The sequence below is a fragment of the Perognathus longimembris genome, chromosome 1 (genome assembly GCF_023159225.1).
Source record: "Perognathus longimembris pacificus isolate PPM17 chromosome 1, ASM2315922v1, whole genome shotgun sequence".
Taxonomy (NCBI): Eukaryota; Metazoa; Chordata; class Mammalia; order Rodentia; family Heteromyidae; genus Perognathus; species Perognathus longimembris.
Window position 1 is genome coordinate 55,531,736 of NC_063161.1, and position 25,142 is coordinate 55,556,877.

General features: G+C 43.8%; 1 protein-coding gene across 1 annotated transcript; it reads right to left on the bottom strand.

Annotated features, from left to right (window-relative positions):
• Positions 1-12,329: 12,329 nt before the first annotated feature.
• LOC125348827 (testis-specific H1 histone) lies at positions 12,330-13,124 on the bottom strand. Its single transcript, XM_048342403.1, has one exon. The coding sequence runs from the start codon at positions 13,122-13,124 to the stop codon at positions 12,330-12,332; it is 795 nt and encodes a 264-aa protein (XP_048198360.1).
• Positions 13,125-25,142: the final 12,018 nt, after the last annotated feature.

Genomic DNA, 25,142 nt, shown 5'->3' on the forward strand with positions numbered 1-25,142 from the left:
GTCATATTTGTTACACCCTCATTTTTCTTTCCCTTTCCTAGTTCAGGTAAGCATATATTCAATATCCAGTGTACCAAAATCATATACAGTACCACGTAGGGTACGCCAAAGGAAATTTACCTAGAACATTAAACATAATGACAACAATAGAATCCTCCTGTGTCCTTCTCTTGGAGTTCTTTTTTAGAAGCTGTTATAATTTTAACACTAAAACTTACTATATTTCCAACTCTAAAACTCCAGGCACCTAGTTCTAAGAAAACTTAGGGATCCAGGCTCACTGTGTTCACACTTTGTTTCATTTCTGTGGGCGGGGGGGGGGGGCGACTTAGCACATTTAAGATGGAGTCAGCTCTGCTCCCCCCTACAGAATGAGTATTCGCACATCGACAGAAAGTAAAGGCCTGTTGTCAAGCCCTTAACAAACCTGATTTTCTGAACTAATGATTGGATTAGGGCCCATGTGAGGGATTTCTAACAATTTCCTGTGTGCTATAGGCAAGAACAGAAGGAACATCAGAGATCCCAAGGCTTGTCTAGTAGGACATGACACAGGGGTCAATCAAACCCACCCTCTGTTTACTAAGTGGAGGATGCACCCATTAAGCCATAGTGCAAAAAATGCCTTCTGCTTTGAAGACTGTCCAGTGGAGGCTGAGAAAAAGGGACTGTCTTGAGGCTCTGGGCCTGCCTCCTCCTCCAGTTCCTCTTCCAGGTACCCATGGACAGAATGAATAGGCACTTGAAAAGGAGCCCACTGAGGCTGGGATGGGAAGGTTCTGTTGAGCTATAGAGTGCAGCTTCGGGCCTCAGGCAGTTTTACTTCTACAAGTTCCATTTTCCTATCAGCAGCACTCTTCTTCCCCTTGTCCTTGTCACTTCTCCAGGGGTTTTTGCTTTGTTTCTTTTTGTTGTTTGCTGGGTTTTTTTAAGTTGGTTTTTTTTTTTTTTTAGCTTGATTTTTATTTGCCTGAGCAACACTAGTTCTTCCCAGGGGTATTTGTTCTCTGTAGCTCCTTCTGTTCTATAATCCTAGATTCTCTTTTCCAGCTTCTGGCTAGGTCCATTCAATCACCAGTCACCACTCAGCACCTATTCCCTCTGCCTACTATCTTCTTTCCTATCAGCTTTAAACCTACTAATCTGGGGTCGCTTCCCACTCCTTTCCCCCACATTCTTAGCTTGGATATAGTGTTTCAGCTATCTTCTCCCTCTCTCTCTCTTTCTCTCTTGTTCCACCCCCACAGTGTACCCCCACTCCAGTACCAGTCCTATTTTCTTCTTCTGCTCCCTAGAGGCTCTTCTTCCTGTGGTGTCACATTTATAGTCATTTTCCACTTAGTTTCCACTTAGTTTACTTCCTACCCTTGTGGTGCCTGAGATAGCAAATGGCCCTGGTTCTATAAGCAGTAGTTTTGGTGCCTACTCTGTGCCAGGCATGGGAAGTCCCAGGCCTGGGAGGTCAAGTGTGACCACAGTCACTGTCTTGTGAGAATTCCTCGGTTATCACCCTGCCATGGCTCAGGACACTGCCTGCATGCTTGCACCCCACTTCCAGGGCATTTTGGGGGTAGGCTCATCTGTTACACAGCACTGCTGCTCCTGTCTACCTTAGTTGTAGCTGTTGGAATGCACCATCGACCCTCTGGTGTCAGAAAATGAATAGACACATGAGATACAAGAGATTTCATCAAGCCATTTTATTTCCTTATCGAAGGGTGGTCTTCCATTTTCCCCAGAGCTAGGTAAGCATACTGGGCGGGGTGGTCTGCCTGGTTCCTTTTCCTTGTTGCTAAGGAGTCAAGCTCACCATGTTTTGCAATTGGTTGCTAAGGTGATAAAGTAATATAAGGAACCTAGAAAGTACTCAACCATCAGCAAAAGGTCTGTCCTGAGGGGAGGCTGTCCTTTTGGTGGCAAAGACTCAAATTCTTCCCATGGAAGGCTGGCTGGGAATGGGGCTGAGAAATGGTTACAGTTGGAGGAGGTGGGTAAAGTCAGTGAAAAGTTCCCACTAAAGCGAGAAGGGTACATCCTTTCACTCCATTAACAAGGACTCATACCCTGGACATGGCTGGCAGGTCACAACACAAATGATGGCTACAACTAAAGCCATATTTTCAAGAAATATCAGTACCAGAAAATATCAGTATACAACAGTGACTGGTTAAAAGATGGAGACTTTTTGTTTAATGGAAAAGATTGTTTCTTCTTAGCATACTTGGTTCCTTCCTACAGATCTGTGGGGGAGGGGGGATGTGTTCTAGTCTTGGAGGGCTTGAACTTAGGGCCTGGGCACTGGGTGCTATCCCTGAGCTTTTGTACTCAAGGCTACCACTCTACCACTTAAGCTACAGCTCCACTTCCAGCTTTTTGGTGGTTAATTGGAGATGAGAGTCTCACAGATGTTTCTGCTTGGGCTGGCTTTGAACCAGGATCCTCAAATCTCATCCTCCTACTTAGCTAGGATTATAAGCACGAGCCACCTGGCATTGAAAAAAAATACTTTGGACAACTCTAGTCTTTTCTATAACCAAAAAGGGGAGGAGGTGAGAGGGTTGAGAAAGGGAAAGGAGAAATGTAAGTCTTCATTTATTATGGTGTCTGATTTCTTAGCTCCAAAGCAAACTTTCCCATTCTTCTATCTTGTATTTACCTGCATTTAAGTCCTGGTGTTAACATGCCTTCTGCCTGCAGTTTTTACCTTCCAAATCCTTTGCATTGGTGCTGTGAGTATATGTTGACATGTTGCCATCATCTTAGTTTACCACTCAGCCTGTATTCCTGTCCTTCCTTTAGATGGAGTTACCCGTGGCCCACCAGATACCCTTTGTCATGTCAGGGGTTCCTGGAGCAAAACAGGACTGGTTTGTAGACCACTGATGGATGGAGATGTTTGTATGTTCTGACAAACAGGTTAATTTGAAAACATTGTTTCCCTGAGTCAGGTGGCTCATGCCTATGATCCTAGCTACTCAGGAGGCTAAGATCTGAGGATTGTGGTTTGACATCGACCCAAAGTTTGTGAGACTCTAATCTCCAATTATCCATCAAAAACTAAAAGTAGAGATGTGGCTCAACTGGTAGATGGCCTGCCTTGAGTGGAAAAGCCAAGTGAGAATGGGAGGCCCTGAGTTCAAGTCCTAGTACTTCCCCTCACCTCCTTGCCACAGAGACCCATTTCTAAGTTGCATACTTTCTAAGCATTGGCTTAGACCCAAGAGATTGAGATGGGGGTAAAATGAGGGAATGCACGCATGCAGCAGTACATGTCACCTTAGAAATGTAAGGCTATTTTGGGAGATCTTTTGACAGAGTACCCACCTACCATTTTGATCTGGACAATCTAGCTAGCTTCCTAGTGGAATTAAGGTGTTCTCATTATTTTATTCAAATAGAGCTACCATAGAGGTTTTCATTTTCAAGAAATGACTCTTGGATGAGAAAGATGGCGCCGAAAGAATAGGGAGGCACCCCGACTCGCACCAACTGAATAGCGAGCTGGGAACTCCAACACCCAACACCCCATCAAGAACCCAGCAAAACCAGCAGCCAGAAGCAGTGGAGAAACGCAGGAAAACAAAAAGGAGCAAAAAAGAAGAACCAAAAACCTACACGGAGCCGGAGATTCACCGGGGCACCCTCCCCCCACCAGCCGACCCTGGCCCAAACAGGGTCAGGCTGGGAAAGGGGAACCCGGCGATCAGCAGACAGGCTGCCAGGAGCGCAGAATTCATATAGCGGGAGACCCCACGGACACAAGGCAGGGTGCGAACCAAGACACACACCGGCAGTGACGAGAAGGTCGGGTCCACACCGGGTTCGGACAAGGGAACCCAGCGCGGCAGAAAGAGGGAACGGGGAAGCCACCACGACACTTCGCCAACCCCTGAAGGGCTAACGGCTGCGCGGGACACACACACAAAGCAGCAAAAGTGAGTCCCCCATAATCCCTTCCCCCAACGGGAGACCCAAGCCCGAAAAGAAGCTAGATCTCCCTCCCTCCCCCTCCCCACTCCCGAGGGAACAAAGAACCCCCAAATCAGGCGGGGAAGCTCCCATCAGGCGCTGGGAAGCCAGTTTAGCAGGGGAAGGGCGCAGCAGCACCAACACCCCACAGGTTCCTGAACTGGCAGAACCGGCCCCGTCCCCTTCCCAACAGGGGCCGGGGGACTACCGGCAGGGCAAGCCCCACCCAAGGCGCCTGGACCTTTCCGACTCTTACAACTAAAATCACAGGCGCTGGTGGGCAATACCAGCCCAGCAGGGTCACCTGAGCCTGATCACGTTCCCCCCCCCCCCCCTCGCAACGGAGGCGAGGTCTGAGGGTGCCAAGCCACACCCGGACAGTAGATCCCACTGGGCCCCACACATACCGCCCCCCCAACGGACTCGCGGTAGGGCGCAAGAACAACCCAACAACCCAGGACTCGCTCTGGGAGGCATATCCCGCTAAAGTGCATGTTGTAGTAGACAACAGCGCACAGGAGGGCGGGGCCCCCGGCGACAGCGCCCGCTCGGGTAGGCGTGTACCCTGCACTGGTGGGCGGGGCCACAGCGGCAGCACCTGCTGCCGCTACAAAACAAACCTGAGAAGCCACCCAGATTTCCAGATGCGCAAATCACAAAGAAACATAACTCAGTTCATCAAAGGACAAGCCAACTCACTAGCTCCAAAAAGCAGCATGACTGAAGAGGAGATGGAGACTAAAAAAGCAAATGAGGCCATGTTAACAGGAATGATCGAAAGCGTCAGAAATGAAATCAGAAAACAATTCCAGGAGTTTAGAGCGGAAATCTGGAAGGACACCCAGGAAGCCAAGAAAGAAATGGAAGCAAAAATGGATACAATGCAAGCCTGCTTTAAAGAAATGGAAGCAAAAATGGATACAATGCAAGCCTGCTTTAAAGAAATGGAAGCAAAAATGGATACCATGCAAGCCGCCTTTAAAGAAAATCTCCACATCCTAAGAATTGAAATGCATGAAAAAATAGATTTAAAATACAACTCTTTAAAGGAAGAAATTTCCACGATCAGAGCTGATATGACAACCACGAATAGCTCTCTGACATCCATAAACTCCGCAATTGAAACCATAACACAAAGAGTGGACCATATAGAATCCAGAATCTCTCGCCTGGACGATGAAGCAGCCGACAACAACCAGAAAATGACCACACTCCAAGAAAAGGTGAAGCTTCAGGGAAGATTAATCCAGGAACTAATGGACAAAGACAAGAGATATAATCTGCGCATAATTGGAATAGAAGAAGGAGCCGAATATCAGAACAGAGGGCTTAATCATGTTCTCAATAAAGTTATTGCAGAAAACTTCCCCAATCTCACAGGGGACCCCATCCAGGTAACCGAAGCCTATAGGACACCTGGCAGGCCAGACCCCAGGAAAACCACCCCAAGGCACATAATATTCAAGACTACAGACCTCAAGATTAAAGAGCAAATTCTGAATTCAGCCAAAGCGAAGAAGGAAACATTTTTCAATGGGAAGAGGATTCGAATAACATCCGACTTATCCACACAAACTTACCAAGCTCGAAGTGAGTGGAAGAACACCATCCAAGTACTCCAGAATAACAATTTACAACCTCGGATCAAATATCCAGCGAAATTGGAGTTCACATTCGAAGGGAGAACCAGATCTTTCCACACCAAAGAGGAGCTAAAGGAGTATGTGAATAAAAAACCAGCCCTACAGCGAATATTAAGAGGGGAACCCCACCCAACAGAGATCGTAAAAGACACACAGACAGAATCAGAAAGAAACTTCAATAGCCAAAGTCCAGCAGAAACACCAGCTCACTAAAGACAAGGAGAAAAAAAAAAAGAGGAAAAAACAGCCCAACAAGAAAATGGAAGGAGAAAAAACACCCTTATCCTTGATCTCTTTAAATATAAATGGCTTAAACTCCCCGATTAAGAGGAGCAGACTGGCAGAATGGATTCGCAAACAAAAAGTTGACATCTGCTGTCTACAAGAGACCCACCTTACAGCAAGGGACAAAAACAGGCTTCGAATGAAAGGATGGAGCAAGATCTACCAAGCAAATGCACCCACCAAAACGGCAGGTGTAGCCATTCTGATCTCAGACAAGCTGGACTTCTCTTTAAAGTCCACTCAAAAAGACAAAGAAGGACACTACATATTAATACAAGGAAAAATCCAGAATCAAGACATCACGGTGATAAATGTATACTCACCAAACAAAAGAGGCCCGACATATGTCAAGCAAATTCTCACAGAATTACAGAGCAAGATAGACGCAAGCACAATCATAGTGGGTGACTTTAATACTCCTCTCTCTCCAAGAGACAGATCCAACACTCAGAGGATTAGTAAGGGAGCTGAGGACCTAAATAACACCATTTCCCAAATGGATTTAACAGACCTATATAGAACCTTTCACCCTACAGAGACCCAATAGACCTTCTTTTCAGCAGCCCATGGATCATATTCCAAAATAGACCACGTCATAGCCCACACAAAGAACCTCAGCAAATACAAAAATATTGACGTCATCCCATGTATTATATCTGATCACAGTGGATTAAAGGTAACCCTCAACAACAAAGGAAACCACAGACACTATACACACTCTTGGAGGCTAAACCCCATGCTGCTATCCAACACTTGGGCCACAGATCAAATTAAAGATGAAATCAACGAATTCATAAGCCACAATGACAAAGAAAACACATCACAAAGAAACCTATGGGACACAGCTAAGGCAGTACTGAGGGGCAAGATCATTGCATTCAGCACCCACATTAAAAGAATGGAAGCAGCGCAGGTGAATACCCTCACGATGAAACTAAAACAACTGGAGAAACAAGAAATGACAGAATCTAAAACTACTAGGAGGGGAGAGATCACAAAGATTAAAGAAGAGATAAATCTGATTGAAAATAGAAAGACCATTCAACAAATAAATAAGACTAAAAGCTGGTTCTTTGAGAAAATAAACAAAATTGACAGACCCCTTGCAAGACTTACAGAAAAAAGAAGAGAAGAGACTCATGTACGTAAAATCAGGGACTCCACTGGAAAAATTACAACAAGTACACACGATATTCAAACAATCAAAAGGAGCTATTCCCAAAACCTCTACTCAGCAAAAAACAATAATTTTACAGAAATGGATCAATTCTTACAGAAGTACAAACTGCCCAAACTGAACCAAGAAGAAATAAATCAACTAAATAAACCAATAACTTACAGTGAAATACAGGAGGTAATCAAGAACCTCCCTACTAAGAAAAGCCCAGGCCCAGATGGATTCACCAACGAATTCTACAAAACCTTTAGTGAGGAGCTAATACCAATACTCCTCAAACTCTTCCGTGAAATAGAAACAGAGGGAGAAATCCCAAACTCATTCTACGAAGCTAATATCATACTCATTCCCAAACCAGGCAAAGACCCAACAAAAAAAGAGAACTACAGACCAATATCACTAATGAACACAGACGCAAAGCTCCTCAATAAAATATTAGCTAACAGGATCCAGAAACTGATCAAGAAAATCATACATCATGACCAAGTAGGCTTCATCCCTCAGTCACAAGGATGGTTCAACATCCGTAAATCAATCAACGTAATTCACCACATAAACAGATCTAAAATTAAGAATTACATTGTTATCTCAGTCGATGCCCAAAAAGCCTTTGACAAAATACAACATCCATACCTATTAAAAGCTTTGGAGAGAACAGGAATAGATGGAACATTCCTCAAAACAATAAAAGCCATATACAACAGACCAACTGCTAATATCATATTAAATGGAGAGAAACTTAAATTATTCCCCCTAAACTCAGGAACAAGACAAGGATGCCCACTCTCCCCACTTCTGTTCAACATAGTGCTGGAATCCCTAGCCATAGCAATAAGGCAAGAGGAGGACATCCAAGGGATCCACATCGGCAAGGAAGAAATCAAGTTATCCCTATTCACAGACGACATGATGTTATATCTGATGGACCCAAAAAACTCAGTACCCAAACTCCTACACCTAATAAACCAATTTGGCAAAGTAGCCGGATACAAAATCAATCCACAAAAGTAAGCAGCTTTTCTGTACACCAGCAATAGACAAACAGAAAAGGAAATTATGGAAACAATTCCATTTACAGTAGCCAAAAAAAGAATAAAGTACCTAGGGATCAACTTAACCAAGGACGTGACGGACCTATTCAATGAAAACTACAAAAATCTAATAAGGGAAATCAAAGAAGACACAAGGAGATGGAAAGACCTCCCATGCTCATGGGTAGGCAGAATCAATATAGTGAAAATGGCCATATTGCCCAAATTGTTATACAAATTCAATGCAATACCTATCAAAATCCCAGCCACATTCTTCACTGAAATAGAGAAACCAATCCATAAATTCATATGGAACAGCAAAAAACCTAGAATAGCCAAAGCAATTCTAGGCAAAAAAAATAGTGCAGGAGGTATCACCATACCAGACTTCAAGCTCTACTACAAGGCCATCATAACAAAAACAGCATGGTATTGGTATAAAAACAGATCGGAAGACCAGTGGATTAGAATTGAAGACCCAGAAATAAAACCGCACTCTTACAGCCAACTGATATTCGACAAAGGAGCTAAAGACATACAATGGAATAAACATAGCCTCTTCAACTACTGGTGCTGGGAGAACTGGGCAGCCATATGCAGAAAACTCAAAGTAGACCCAAGCCTATCACCATGCACCAAGATCAACTCAAAATGGATCAAGGACCTCAACATCAGACCTGAATCCTTGAAACTACTGAAGGACAGAGTAGGAAAGACACTAGAACTTATAGGCACAGGAAGGAACTTCCTGAATAGAGTCCCAGGGGCACAACAAATAGGGGAAAGACTTGACAAATGGGACTACTACAAATTAAAAAGTTTCTGCACAGCTAAGGACATAGCCACCAAAATAGAAAGACAGCCAACGATATGGGAAAGGATATTTACCAGCACAGCAACAGACAAAGGCCTGATATCGGTCATCTACAGAGAACTCAAAAAACTAAGCCCCTCCAAGCCCAATAAACCTATTAGGAAATGGGCAAAAGAGCTAAAGAGAGACTTCACAAGAGAAGATATAAAAATGGCAAAGAAACACATGAGGAAATGCTCAACATCCCTGCTAGTAAAGGAAATGCAAATAAAAACAACCCTGAGATACCACCTCACCCCAGTTAGAATGGCCTATACTCTGAACTCAGGAAACAACAAATGCTGGAGGGGCTGTGGGGAAAGAGGAACCCTTCTCCATTGTTGGTGGGAGTGCAAATTAGTACAACCACTTTGGAGAACAGTATGGAGGTTTCTCAAAAACTCAATATAGACCTACCCTATGACCCAGCCATACCACTCCTAGGCATCTATCCTAAACAGCAAACCCCAAGATATCAAAAAGACATTTGTACTTCCATGTTTATCGCGGCACAATTCACAATAGCCAAAATATGGAAACAACCCAGATGCCCCTCCACAGACGAATGGATCCAAAAAATATGGTACTTATACACAATGGAATACTACATAGCGATTAGGAATGGTGAAATACTGTTATTCGCAGGGAAATGGTCAGAACTCGAACAAATAATGTTGAGTGAGACAAGCCTAGAACACAGAAAACAAAGGGGCATGATCTCCCTGATATATGACTGTTAACAAAGGGAGACGGAGAGACAGTAGAGACCAAGTCTGTGAACACTGTATATGTGCTTGATACATTGTATATTGCATATGGATCTACCTGACCCAGACAAGGGATGGAAAAACAGGTTGTAAGATATCACAAGAAATGTACACACTGCCCTACTATGTAACTGCACCCTCTTTGCACAACACCTTGTAAAAAAAATTATGTTCAATTAATAATAAAAAATATATTAAAAAAAAAGAAATGACTCTTGTTGGCTATGTATGGTCAGGGTCTTTCTTGTTTGCTACTGACCTTGTATAAACACTAAATTTGACAGGTTTTAATGACTAAGTAGAAGTTTGCTTGAAGAAACTCTACAAATGAGAAGGGAAATGAGCCCAATGCCACTGGCTCATGCCTGTAATCCTAGCTATGCAGGAGGCTGAGATCTGAGGATCAGGGTTCAAAGCCAGCCTAGGCAGGAAAGTCCAGAGGCTCTTTAATTAACCATGGAAAAAATGGGAGTGGTGCTGTGGCTTAAAGTGGTAGAGTGTTAGCACTGAGCAAAAAAAGCTCTGGGATAGTGCTTAGGCCTGAGTTTGAGCCCCATGACTGACAATATAAGCGAAATGGTTCCTAGAGCTCTAGAAAATGGTTGCATGTCTTCCTAACCTATCTCAGAGGAAAATGATTACTTCTAGACCACCTTGTTCTTTGGGTTAAAATACCCTAGGACTATAAAATCAATCTGGCTCTCATTGAGGCATTTAACGCCATTATAATTGTTTTGAGACAAATGATTTTCTCACTGCCTCTTTTCAGATGCTTCCTGATAGTTCTCTGGTTGTTAGCTTCCTTTTGCCACTTGAAATGTACACTTAATTAAAGCTGGGGAAATCCCAAAGTTCCGATCATCTCTAGGTACAATGCATTGAAAGCATTTTGCTCTTACTTGGCTTTGCACAGGCTCAAGGCAGTAATTCTCAAGGGTGTGAGAGAAGAAATAGTAGCATAACTTTAAGATCTGGGTTTATTTGAAGTACATTCAAATACATACATCAGGAAAAAGATCCCAAGTGGTGTGAATACATTCCCATGTCCACTGTCACTTTCAAGAATAAAAGCACTTTTTAGGAGTGTTCATTTTTCCTTACTCCTTTGGCTTCACTTTCCCTACAAATCAGCTACTTTGATGTTTTATTTTCTCTAGGAACTGCTTGTGTGTTGTCACATGAGAATTACCTTCATGCTGTTCTTAAAACCATGCATTCAAAACAAAGCCATACATTTGCTTCATACTTAGTATTTAGTCCAGTATGTTGTAGTTTCAGAGAAGCAAAGGGCCTAGTCAGTCATTAGCTGGCCATTGCTATTGCCTGTTTTTCTGATAGTCATTCTGTAAATCTTTATAGCTTTCTCTCTAGGGGTGAGCACTTCCTTGATCATTCCTTTGTTGAATTTTGTCAACCAAAGCATATATCATGATGTTTGTGTTTGTTTTCCTGCCGATCCTGGAGCTTAAACTAGGTGCTGTTCCTTAGCATTTTTGCTCAAAGCCTGCACTCTGCCACTTAGTCATAGCTCCACTTCCCACCCTTTGGTGGTTAATTGGAAATCAGTATTATGGACTTTCCTTCCTGGACTGGCTTAGAACTGAGTAATAGGATTCATGTTATGAGACACCAGCACCTGAATCACCATGATATTTAAGGCTCCCTATCATTTACAGACATTTAAAATCATTCTAGCACAATTCCAACATTTTACAAGGAATGGAAGAGCTTTAAAGTCAGTGCAATAGAACTTTGACTAGACCCTTAGTCTCCCTAGCATGTGTAGTTTTCTACTCTAGCACATGACCACCCCATTACCAATTACATATGTTTCTCGATGATGATCAAGCCCTGTGCTAGATGCTTTCCAACATTAGCTGAAAAGTCATTTGTAAGATGTATTTTAACAAAGAATCAAATTCAGGGCAACAACTACAAGCATAATCAATTTGGGAAGGAACTTTGTCCTAAAAAGAATTTTAGGGAAGAGCACATTGGAAGAGGGGGACACTCAAAAGCTGTATCTAGCCAGGAGCCAGTGGTTCATGCCTATAATCCTAGCTACTCATGAGACTGAGATGTGAGGATCCGAGTTCAAAGCCAGTCCAGGCAGAAAAGTTAGTGAGACTCTTATCTCCAATTAACCAGATTATCCACTCCCTGGTTAATTGAAGAGTGGAGTTGTTGCTCAAGTGGTAGAGTATCAGCCTTGAGAACACACACACACATACACACACACACCTAAATTAGGAGTGTGTGTCCAGGCCCTGAGGTCAAGCCCCAAGGCAGGCAAAACAACAACAAAACACTGCCTCCTGACAACCATCCCCCTCAGGACTTAAATTTGACTTCCGCCTAACTCTGTTAACGTTGGTAGCTTTCTGCTCCCTGTATTTTTCTTTCGCAAGGCAGTTCCAGGAACAGAATCTCAGCTCCTCCTTTCTCTTTCTTCACCTCACATGCCCTTTACAGACCTTTCTCCAGGCCCGCCACCCCCACCCCTTTCCGAGCCCAAAGGAGACAGAACCCCTAGGATGGTGTGGTAAATAGCTTTAATCCGACGAGAGCCGCAGTGCTGGGGCGCACGGGGTCAGGCCCCGGGGACTACGGGCTCTCGACTGCGATCCGTGGACTGTCCGACTTCACAGACGACTTGGTGCGCACCTTGCCCTGGCTGGAGCAACTGCCGTCGCTTTTCACCGGCTGGGTCTTCTGGCCGGGCTTCTTCACCGGCTTCTCGGCTTCCGGCTTCTTCTCCTCCCTGACCTTGGAGCTGGGCCTCCTTTCTTCTCCTGACCCAGGCCCGGCATCTTCCTTGGAGGGACGTCCTCTGCCCTCCTCTACCCCCTTGGCCCGCGCATCCTCCTTGGTGCGGGAGCGCACCGACTCCCTGGACTTGGCCTTGACCCTTTTGGGCTTGGTCGTGACCTTCGAGTTGCATCTCCAGACCTCTCTGGCTTTCTTGGCCGCCAGGCGACGCGTGTGCCGCCCCCGTTGCATCGGCTCGGGGCGGAGCCTTCTCCAGCGGTTGGCCTCCTCCAGCCTGGGCCGGCCGGGCTTCTTCCTGCCCTTGGGGATCTTACAGACCTTGAAGTAGCCGGCGGCCTCACTGCCGCTCACCCGCAGGAGCGTGCCCTTGGCCTCGGGCCTGGCCGCGTCCCCCGTCGTCGAGCGGCCCAGCTTCTTACGCACTTGGTAGCCAGCGTTTCCCAGCTCCTTCTTGAGCGCAGCCAGGGTCAGGCCCCTGTGCTCGCTGATGGCCCTGAGCAACAGTTGAGATACCTTGAGCACGGAGCGTGGGTCCCGTCTGGGTAGGAGCCCCAGAAACTTCTCTGCAGGATGCAGGATTTTACCTTCGGCACGTTGGGGTTCGGCACTGGGCTCAGCTGCTTCAGCCATGGCCCCGCTTCCCCCTTTGCGGGGCCACCGGCTATTCTGACTTGGCTTTGACCAGGCTTTGAACTTCCCCTGCCCAACTCACCATCAGCCGAGGCTGGCAGCCACGTCACAAAGACAGGCGCGGCCCAGACTTTCAGATTCGGGGACTGGCCTGTCCCACTCAAGTGAGGGCGGAGAGGGTGCGTGCGTGTGTGTGTGTGTGTGTGTGTGTGTGTGCCAGTACTAGGGCTTACACTCAGCCTAGGTGCTGTCCCTGAGCTGTTCCACTCAAGGCTGATACTCTGACACTTGAACTACACCTCCACTCTCTGCTTTTTGGTTGTTAACTGGAGATAAGAATCTCATGTACTTTTCTGCTCTGGCTGTCTTGGAACCACGATCTTTAGATCTCAGTCTCCCAAGTAGCTAGGATTGCAGGCATGAGTCACAGGCCCAGCTTTTTTAGGGGTGCGGGTGGATGGAGGGCTAATTTTTAATTTTAATAACCATCTGAGTGTCTCCTCCTTCCAGGTCTCAAATAATCCAAACCTTTCGGGCCTATGCCTTCCTAACATCACCTGTAAGGTCTCCAGGGGTGCACAGGTACTCATGGCCCTACATACTATCTACCCACTTTCCCTAAGAGCAACTGCTTCCAACTCTCCAAAAACAAAGCATACAATGTCTGTATAAAGGAAAGGTGGAGCCAGCTGCCAGTGGCTCATACCTGTAATCCTAGCTACTCAGGAGGCTGAGCTCTGAGGATGACAGTTTGAAGCCAGCCCAGACAGGAAAGGCTATATGACTCTTTTTTTTTTTTTTTTTTTTTTTGGCCAGTCCTGGGCCTTGGACTCAGGGCCTGAGCACTGTCCCTGGCTTCTTCCCGCTCAAGGCTAGCACTCTGCCTCTTGAGCCACAGCGCTGCTTCTGGCCGTTTTCTGTATATGTGGTGCTGGGGAATCGAACCTAGGGCCTCGTGTATCCGAGGCAGGCACTCTTGCCACTAGGCTATATCCCCAGCCCCGCTATATGACTCTTAGCTCCAGTTAATCATCAGAAAACTGGAAGTGATCTGGACAATGCTGGCCCACTTCTATAATCCCAGTTACTCAGGAGGCTGAGATTTGAGGATGGCTGTTTGAAGCCAGCCAAGACAGGAAAGGCCATGAGCCTGGTAACTCCAATAAACTACTCAGAAAAAGGTGGCGCTGTGGCTCCAGTGATAGAGTGCTAGGCTTGGGCAAGAAAAGCTCAGAGATAACAGTACCCAGGCCCCTAAGTTCAAGCCCCATGACCAACATAAAAAAAAAAGGTGGTCTATGAAACACAACCCACTCAGAAACCCCATCTTTAGGGTTCGTCCATTAAAAATCTGCAGATATGGTTTCCCCGACTGCATGCAAGACTATGAAGCAAAAGGAGGAACCACTGTGGTCCCTCTATACATAGATTCTTTAAAAAAAAAATATTTCCTCTAAGTAGTAAAAAAAAGAGCTACGATTCAACAAATCAGCTTATAAGTACAATGCATCTTGATCAATAAGCATGGACCCTTACACCTGGAAAGTTATGGTTTCTCCTTCTGTTCCATTGGAATCATCCAGTGTTCTCTTTCCCACACGATAGGATTGTGCTTCTCAGTTTGCCTGGAAAAACTAATAAATCTTCCTTTTCTCCAAAACCCTGATCTCATTAGGAATTAGTGTTGAGTTCAGGGGACCAAATGCCTAGTATCATGGATTTTTTTTTCTCTTGCTGACTTATCTTCCATCTTTCTTAGATTTCATAATAATAAATACTCTTTCTTGGCTTACTCATTTTCAACTTCTTTTGTTGCATGCTTGAGAAATATTCCCCTTCATCATTCTTGGTCTACTTCCTTACATGCTCTGACCATCAACTGGCAAAATAATAAATAAAATTGGTTGTTTATACATTATTCTTGAAAAATATATTTTTAAAATGCTCGGAGAGATGGGGGTGATATTTTTAAGCAGTCAAAAGTTGGACTTCAAAATTAGTATTCAAATATTTTAATTATCCAGAAGATTGTAAAAAAATCTCCTTCATCTAAAGTTTTTGAGTTCTAAAATATAACTTTTTACAAGACATATGCCAGGGGCTGGGAATATGGCCTAGTGGCAAGAGCACTTGCCTCCTACACATGAAGCTCTCGGTTCGATTCCCCAGCACCACATGTATGGAAAACGGCCAGAAGGGGCGCTGTGGCTCAGGTGGCAGAGTGCTAAGCCTTGAGTGGGAAGAAGCCAGGGACAGTGCTCAGGCCCTGAGTCCAAGGCCCAGGACTGGCCAAAAAAAAAAAAAAAAAAAAAAAAAAAAAAGACATGTACCAGACTACAAGTGATTACTTTGCAAAATAACTATTGTGTTGGCAATACAGGCTTTCAAATACAGCTATCACTTTCTCTTCATTCACTAGTTGCTTATGTATACCAATTCTTTGATAAGAAATTTTGGTCCTCTGAACTCAATACCAATTCATAAAGAGAGCATGATTTTTAGAGAAAAAGGGAGCAAAGGTTGATTAATTTTGCCAGATAAAATGTTAACTACACACTGTTCTCTCAAGAACTAGTACAATTCTAGTTTCAGGAAAGGGTGGGGAGGAATGGGTAAGTTTTAAAAGCAAAGTCCCTAAGGCTTATGCTTCTAGATGTACATATTGAGTTGTAACTGGGATGGTAGTCTTGAATCTGTTCATTTCCAGACGTGATGGCATCAATCTCTTGCTGTCATGTATGCAACTCCACTCCCATGGTCAGTAAGATAAGGAGCGGAGCCTGGTGACCTTGCTTAGAGCTGTAAACGTTCTTGGGTTCCTTCCCATAGAGGAAAGGGAGAGGAGGGAGATTGGACAAGGAGAAAGAAAGAAAATACCTTTTCAAACTTGTAGAACAGGAAGCATGGTAGTACGTTGAGTTAGTATGCATAAACTACAGTTGTGCACACATTAGTGTCTCTTCCTGTTACAATGTGCTTGGCATTTCCCTATGGCCCACTCACCTTAAAATCTCTAAGAAGTATCAAATCTGCCATGTGCTGAAGAATAATGCCTGTGTCTCTTACCAGGGAAGGTTTAATCCTCTAAAGTTAGTATGCTGTCTCAGGCTGTCCAGGCCCAGGACTGGAGATATATATATATATTATTCTCTCAATCCCTGCAAACAAAATAGAAAACAACATCTCACACTAAATTTCATTGCTAATGCAATTAGCAATTTTGAAAGCTGTTCAAGTCAGAGAGACAGATCTCATGAATGCCTTTGCTACGAGTGGACTCTCACTGGTCCTGAGGACCTGAATTAGTTGCTATAACAGCAGATTGTTATAAAGCCAGATTGCTCTTCTTGACTTTTGTCTCTCTTCCACATGCTTTAAGAAGAGAAAAAGAGCAGAAAGGCAAACTCAACAGTCCAACAGGTTTTATTTGGAAGGAAAGCTTAGGAAGGGCAACCAAATGTCCTTCAGCCAGGATAAAATGGCCATCCCTCCCCCTTACAACTTGGGTCCCTTTAAGTATTAGGCAGAAAAAGTGAAATCAGGGGGGCAGATGGAAGTGAGGTGAAGTGGAGATTGAATGGGTGAGCAATGTTATTTTGACGGAGTAGTTTCAACAGCATCTGTGTACAGGGGGTCAGCATCAGATGTGACCTTGGTCTCAGGCTCTCTTCCAAGATGGCAGGGTAGGTTTGCTCAGAGGGAAGGGGAGGGGAGATGACTCAGCGGGGTCGGCAGCAAGGACAGTTCTAAGATATGGCTGTCAGGGGGAAAGGTGAGTGATTTCAGTTTAAGTCATTTTCTATCACATGCACCAGCTTGCCTTTGCTTTTTCCACCATGAATTAAAGCAACATACAGCCCTTGTTTATGCCATGTTCTTGGACTTTCCCATCTTCTGAAACATGTGGCAAAATAAACCTCTAATAAATTAATCAGTATCAGGCATCTTGTAATAGTAACAAATAATGGATGAAGATATAAAATGTTAATTCTTCCCTGTCTTCAGCTCCTGAAATTCAGCAGTTATGTTTCTTTTAAAATAACTTTTTTTCTTATTTATTGTCAAAGTGATGTACAGAGAGATCAGTTTCATACGTTAAGCCTTGGGTACATTTCTTTTTTAAAAATTTATTGTTAAACTGATGTACAGAGAGGATACATTTTCATTCATTAGGCGTTGGATACATTTCTTGTACTGTTTGTTACCTCCTCCCTCATTCCCCCGTCCCCCATCTCCCTTTCCCTTTCCCCTCATGAGTTGTTCAGTTGATTTACACCAAACAGTTTTGCAAGTATTGCTTTTGTAGTCGTTTGTCTTTTTACCCTGTGTCTCTCGATTTTGGTATTCCCTTTCAGTTTCCTAGTTCTAATACCAGTATACACGGTTTCCAATGTACTCAGATAAGATAGAGAGATAGTGCAGGTACAACCACAGGAAGGAGATACAAGAGGATCATCAATAATAGAAGCTACGGTTTCACATGGCATGTTGAAAGTAATTACAACAGTGATATAACAGTCGTTTCCATAACATGGAGTTCATTTCACTTAGCATTATCTTATGCATTCATAAGTAAAATAACTTTTTAAAAAATCAGTCCTGGGCACTGTCCCTGGGCTTCTTTTTGCTCAAGGCTAGCACTCTACGACTTGAACCACAGAGCCACTTCTGGCCTTTTCTGATTATGTGGTGCTGAGGAATTGAACCAGAGCTTCATGCATGCTAGGCAAACACTCTGCCACTAAGTCACATTCCCAGCCGTTGAAATAATTTTTGTAGTTATTTTTCTAATTTTTCAATATAGGAACACTGCGTAGAATGTGGGAAAATACCCAGAGTGCTATAGACAATAAAATGTGAATATTCCTAAAAGTGCTAAGTCAATAAAATGAAAGCAGCTACTCTGCCACGTGCCTGTGGCTCCTGTCTATATTCTTAGTTACTCAGGGGGCTGAGATCTGAGTATCATGGTTCAAAGCCAGCCTATGCAGAAAACTCCATGAGATACCTACCTTCAATTAACCAGCAAAAAGCCAGAAGTGGAGCTCTAGCTCAAGTGGCAGAGTGCTAGCTTTGAGCAAAAAATCTTAGGGACAGTGTCCAGGCCTTGAGTTCAATGGCCTATGTCCAGGACTGGCACAAAAAAAAAAAAAAAAGAAGAAAAGAAAGAAGGACAATAAAACACAAAACAAAACAACAACAAAAAAGAGAACTCTCTGCTCTCTTTCGGCTGTTGCTATAAGACTCACTACCCACCCAGGCTGCTGTTCAGAAAAAAACAGTACCAGAAAGAAACAGTACCAAAACACAGACAAGTGTCAGAGGGCCAAAGATCGGAGGAGAGTGTCAGATGCTTGCTCAGACCCAGTTTTTGTCCATACTTCTCCTTAGTAACAAATATAGACTGACTTGTTTTCCTTTGCTGTTTGTTTTGGCTTATGAGTTTGTTAGGGTTTTATTTTCCTTCTTTTTTCTACTTCTCCATTTAGTCTTTATTTCTCTATGATAATAATAGAATGCTCTCTCACAATTATTTCCTATACTACCTTCCTACTTCCTTCCTCTTCTTATCACCATCCCTTATTGAAGACTACTAAATTTTTTTAAAGTTTTTTTTTTTTTTTTTTGGCCAGTCCTGGGGCTTGGACTCAGGGCCTGAGCACTGTCCCTGGCTTCTTTTTTTGCTCAAGGCTAGCACTCTGCCATTTGAGCCACAGCACCACTTCTGGCCATTTTCTGTATATGTGGTGCTGGGGAATTGAACCCAGGGCCTCATGTATACAAGGCAAGCACTCTTGCCACTAGGCTATATCCCCAGCCCCAGACTACTAAATTTTTAACTGTATTTTTTTTTTGTCTTTTCTTTTTTGGTACTGGGGATCAAGCCCAGGATGTTGCACTTGCTAGGCAAGCGCTTTGCCACTGAGCTACATCCCAGCCCTAAAATTTTAATACTTACACTTTTAACTACTATTCAACTACTAGTTTATCCCTTCCTTAAGAATTGAATTCCAATATCTAACCTTATTGGGGAGAAAGCTGAGGCTTATACTCACTTTTTACTTCATTTAAGTGTTTGGTTTATTGTTCAATTGCTGAAGTTGTTACTGCTGTCAGCTCTCTTCATCTGTGAGAACATAAAAAGGAAACTCACCCCCAAAGTGTGAAGATTACAATGTATAATAACATCGATATGAAGAAGCAAGGCAATACTATGTCCCCCAAACCACACCAACTCAATAACTAAGTCCAAATATAATGGATTAGCTAACGTGCCAAAGAATTCAAAAGTTTACTTTCATCTGTGTGTTTCCAGTCCTGAGTCTCGAACACAGAGCTTAGGTGCTGTCACTAAACGTTTTTGCTCAAGACTAGCATTTTACCACTTGAGCCACAGATTCACTTTTGGCTTTTTGATGTTTAATTGGAATAAGAATCTCATGGAGGGCTGGGAACATGGCCTAGTGGCAAGAGTGCTTGCCTCACATACATGAAGCCTTGGGTTTGATTCCTCAGCACCACATATATAGAAAAGGCCAGAAGTGGCACTGTGGCTCAAGTGGCAGAGTGCTAGCCTTGAGCAAAAAGAAGCCAGGGACAGTGCTCAGGCCCTGAGTTCAAGCTCTAGGACTGGCAAAAAAAAAAAATAGAATCTCATGGACTTTCCTGATCAGGCTAGCTTTGAACCCCGATCCTCAAATCTCAGCCTCATGAGTAGTTAGGATTACAAGTGTGAGCCACTGATGTCAGGCAAAAGGTGACATTTTAAAAAGTGATCACTGATCACAAAGAAAATTTAAATAAACAAATAAATGGAGTCAGGAAATCAATAAAGGCCTAAACAAGAAAGTCAGCAATTTTAATGAGAAAATCAGTAAGGAAAAGGTCATTGGTTGGGGGAACTAAGCAGAAATGTTATAAATGATAAGCTCAGTGAATCAAACAAACACAACAGATATTATCATCAGAAAAGATCAAGTAAAAGAAAGAATATTTGAGATAAAGGATGAGAAACTGTTGTCCTCCAGACAAAAACAAAGAAAAAATGAGTAACTATGATTATAACCTACAAGAACTTTGGGACACAATCAAAAGACCAAATCTAAGAACCACAGGATTGACGAAAAAGCTGAAATATAAACTAAAGACATAGGAAACCCATTCAATGAAATTGTATCAGGAAAATCCTCAAATCTTGGTAATAATACAGACACCCATATACAAAAGACATTTGGAACTTCAAACAGACAATATCAAAAAAAATAACAATTGCACATCACAATAAAATGTCAAGATTAGAGAACAAAAGAAAGGATCCTGAAAGCAACAAGAGAAAAATGTTGGCTTACCACATCCACCTATTATTGGTCCAGAAGGTGTCTTGTCAGCGTTTTTGCTCAGGCTGGCTTGAGCTGTTATTCTTCCTGATCTCAGTCTCCCGAGTAGTTAGGATTATAGACATGAGCCACCAGCACTTAGCTAAGGGATGTATTTTTTAAAGAAGAAATTGACTACATTACTTATCACACATCTGAATGGACCATTTTCCCAAATAAGCATAGCCACAGGAAAACTGCTTAAACTACTAGAAAAATAGGAGCAGTGATTATTAGTTTGTTTTCAATATTTAAAATTACCAGCAATGTTACCTCATATTGTTGAGCCCTTAGAAGTTGTTTTCATTCTCATTATTTATAGGTTGAGGCCTCTATGCACGAGAGGTCTGAACAATCATGGAGCAAACCCCAATCAGTGACTGATTCCTGATCAGGGGCCATTTATGAAGTCCCTCATTGACTCTAGTTTGAGTCAAAGCATCTCTGGTATTTTTGGTAGCTCACACTTCCCAAAGTGTTGGATGAGAATCTTGAATACAATGAATCTTGGTGTCAGAAATTTTCATTCCAATTGTTTATCTAGTGCCTGGCAAGTGTTGGAAGGATAATTATTTTTTAATTAAATTTTATTGACAAGGTGATGTACAGGGGGTACAGTTACATAATATGGTAGTGAGTACATTTCTTGTCTTATTTTTTACACTCTCCCTCATTTTTCTTGGAAGGATAATTATGACAGTGCATGAAATCTACATGGAAATGTGCCAAATCAGAGCAGGAATCACATATGATTATTAAAGTCCCTATTTTCAACTGAAGCAGTACCTATCAGTATGGCAACATGCTCTATAAATATTGGGTAAAGGAATAAACATAATAAACAATCCCTTTGAACCTCCAGGACTGAGAGCTAAATAGGCTTCTTTCTTTGTGAAGGCACTCAGTTTTAGACATTTCCTTATAGCAATGGAAAACAGATTAATACAGCTATCCTTTTTTTTTTTTTTTCTAAATTATTGTTCTTAACATTCCCTAATTTTCCACTAGGTTGTTTGTTGGCCTGTTTCCTGATGTTACTGGAAGCCTGAATGTTAACCCCTTGCTTTCATGCGAGATAGATACTTTCTCCCTGCTCTTCTCATCTTTTCCTCTTGCTTATGGCATCTTCTGTTGCTGGTAGGCTTCTCGCATCAGTTTTATCAGTTTTTTTCCCTTATGGCTTCTTTGCTTAGGACATTAGGCCATTTGCTTCTTTACCTTAGAACATTAACAAAGAGGTATTCTATATTTTCTTTTAGTATTTTAAATGTTTAGCTCTCTGACCTTGTGTACAGACAATGGAAGGGTGTGTGTGTGTGTGTATGTGGGGGGGGGGGCGCGCGCACGCTCGCATCGCCCCAATATAACAGGATGCACTAGGAATTAATTCACAGCCATCACCTTTTCCGGGCAGCTTCCCTGATTCCCGCGCCCTTGTCCTCCAGGGTGTCGTTGCGTTTGGTTCCCAGACCACATCACCTCTCTGGAGGTGAGCAGCGATGTTTCTTACACCTGGGTGGTTTCGACCTTGATTGAGGTCGCCGCAGAGGGGCGGGCTTTCTCGTTCGGCCACACCAGTGTTTCGCCACGATTGACTGAAGTGACGGCTCGTTTCACAGCTGCCCGCTGACCACGTTGAAGATGAACACGTGGTGCCTGCAGGAAGCCCAAGCGTCCACCAGATGGGGGCCAGAGCTACCCTACAAAGGTGGGTGGCGAAAGGCTGGCGGCCTGGAGTGGATCAAGACAAAGTCTCCCGGATCTCGCTGTGCTCCCCTTTCCCGCACCCTCAGTTTACCGGTCTGCCCGGCCCGGCAAACGCCAGTACCTGCCCGCCGCCCCGGCGCTGGCGGCAGAGCGTGTTCGGGGATGGCCCGAGGATGAAGCTGCGTGGAGGCTTCTGGGAGATGCAGTCTCCTAGAAGATGCGCGGAGGATCCTGGGAGATGTAGTCTCCTGGGCACGTGTGGCACGGGAGCCGCAGCCTCACCTCTGAGCTCCGACAGTCCTTCGCCCCTAGGGGAAAGGCGGTCATTGTCCTTATTAAGGAAACATAGGTGGAGGAGGGGTCGGCCAGAGGAAGCAAGCAACCTGGAGAAGAATCTGGCAGTCTCCGATATGTTACTCTTGTGGAGATCCGGGCCTTCTCATTCAGTCCATGTTGAACCTTGAGTATTTCAGAGTCCGTTTTCTTTCTTCCTGTTTGCGTGGTGTTTCCCTGGGAGCTCCAACTAGTCATTTTAACTAGAAAGTTTCGAGCATGTGGAGGTGCTCAGCCAGGGCTTGGCACCAAGGAACCAATGGCCATTTATTTATTTTGGTGCCAGTCCTGGGGCTTGATCTTATGCTCAAGGCTAGTGCTCTGCCACCTGACCCACTGGCTCCACTTCCAGCTTTTTGGTAGTTAATTGGAGATGAGTCTCATAGACTTTCCTTCCCCGGCTGGCTTTGAACCCAAATCCTTCCATTTCAGCCTCTAGAGTTGGTAGGATTATAGGTGTGAGCCATTGGCATCCAGGTATGTTTGTTGAATTTAATATAGTAAAAGGGTAAATATAATAAAGTGATTATTTACTGTGGCACAGAGAGAGAGAGAGAGAGAGAGAATATATTGAAGAGTGAAGGTAAATCCTACTTTGAGGCAGCAGTGACTCCATTTTGAAACTGTAGCCATCTTGTTGTTTATGTTGAACTGTAAGAACTGACTTGTTTGTGTTGAGACTGCTAAACTGTAAATTTCTTGAACAAAGCTATCTTAAAGCCAGCCAGGCCCCACTCTGTGCCTGTAACCTTGGCCCTGCACAAGCTCTGAGAAATAGCCATGCTAGCCAAAGATAAACAGGCACTGTGAGCCCGCTCAGGCTGCCAAATACTCCATGTAGCAGGGCAGGTTGTCAGAACCCAGACAGCCCAAGGACTGTTTTGGTAACTTCTGTCCACCCTGAAATGTTTTTACCCCAGAGCCAATCAGATCTGTAAACACCTGGTTACTGTAACTTTGTGGTTTTTGCCTTTATAAACCCTGTAAGATTTCAGCTCAGGGTCCTCCTCCCTATCTCCCCAGCGTTGGTGAATGGGATGAGACCCAAGCTGCAGCTTGCCTGAATAAAGCCTTGCTTTTGCATTTCGGAATGTCTGGCTCTCGGTGGTCTTCTTGGAGGTCATCTCGCAACTTGGGCATAACAATATTAGGTCAAAATACATCTGGGCTGGCTCTCATTTTCCAGAAAACAGGGGAAAAGGGCTCTGCCCACGACCTACTACTACACATCAACATTTAGTAAGGACCTAGGGTTCTTCAGGCCAGCGAATGAAGTATGGAGATCAGCCACTCACAGCTCTTAAGGGTAAATGAAGGCTAGGGAAGCCTTTGGGGGTAGATGCCACCAGGATCTGGCCTTTTGGCCCAGGTAGATCAAAATCTCCTGCTCATTGAGAATCTTCTGAGTAGCTACATTCTGCAAAGAGAGCCCCAAACTTCATCCTCTCCTTCTAACTCTACCTGTCCTGACTCAAAGCCCCTCCCAGGTTTCAGCACCATTTATGTTAGGTTGATTAAGCCGCTGATAAAGAGAACACTATGTGGTGTTCAGGCAGGAGAGAAAGGTTTATTCCCAACTGCTGGCCTATGGCTGAGATTACACATAGCCCCAGAAGGGCTGAGCCACAGCCAGGCCCTACCTTATGTAGGGAAGGGGCTGGGAGGTGTGGCCAGGTAAGGGAAGTGTCTACCTCCAAGTGTGCTAGTTACCTAGGTAACAAAGGTACTGGGTGGAGACTTAAAGGGGGGTGTAGAGAGTGGGGGCCATCTACATGGAGCCCTCCCAGGAGTGGACCTTAAAATGATCATCTGTTCAAAACTGACCTTGGAAATGATGGAGTTAGAGACTTACTTCTTTATTTCCTTAACCCCTTAGAAAAGGAATCCCCAGCTGAGTGATGTTCTACAGTATTGGAAATAGAAGAGCAGAGGCCTTGACTCTAGAAAAGTCTGGATTTGAGTCTCAGATCTATTATTAAGTCTGACACAATCACATTATCTAAATATTCTCATCTACCAAATGAGGGTAATAGTATTTATTTCACAAAGCTATTGTCAAACACAAATAAGACTTGTACTGTAATTAAGCACTTAACAAAAGGCTTTCAAACATGGTTTCTTTTAGGTCTGGAAGTGTCCCTGATTGTAATTAAAAAACTAATTAGGATCAAAGAATTAATTAATATATAAAAGTTATTAGAAGAAATTATTATGGCTAAGAACTGTCTCCTTGGTCAGTAGGGGGTATATGATAGCCATTTGGGATGCCAACACATAGACTGAGATGTTGCTTAATTTCTACACGGCTTCTGTATGTATAAGACTGAACTTCTGAAAGTCTGTATATCCTTTACTTAGGAGCTGGCTCAGTAATGACCAACAGTTGTAAGCTGAACTAGTTAATACCTTCAAGAAGGTCAAATATTACAGCAGAAGAATACCTATGGGTGAAACCCCTGCTGCTGGAATCCCATGTTCTGCTGCAGTGGGAAGTCTTTTGACCTTCATATTTTCCTCCATAGCTTCCTTAAACTAGCTGTGACTCTGTGCCTTGGGGGGTTGAAGCCAGAAGCACTCCTAAAAATAGATCCTGGAGTTACAG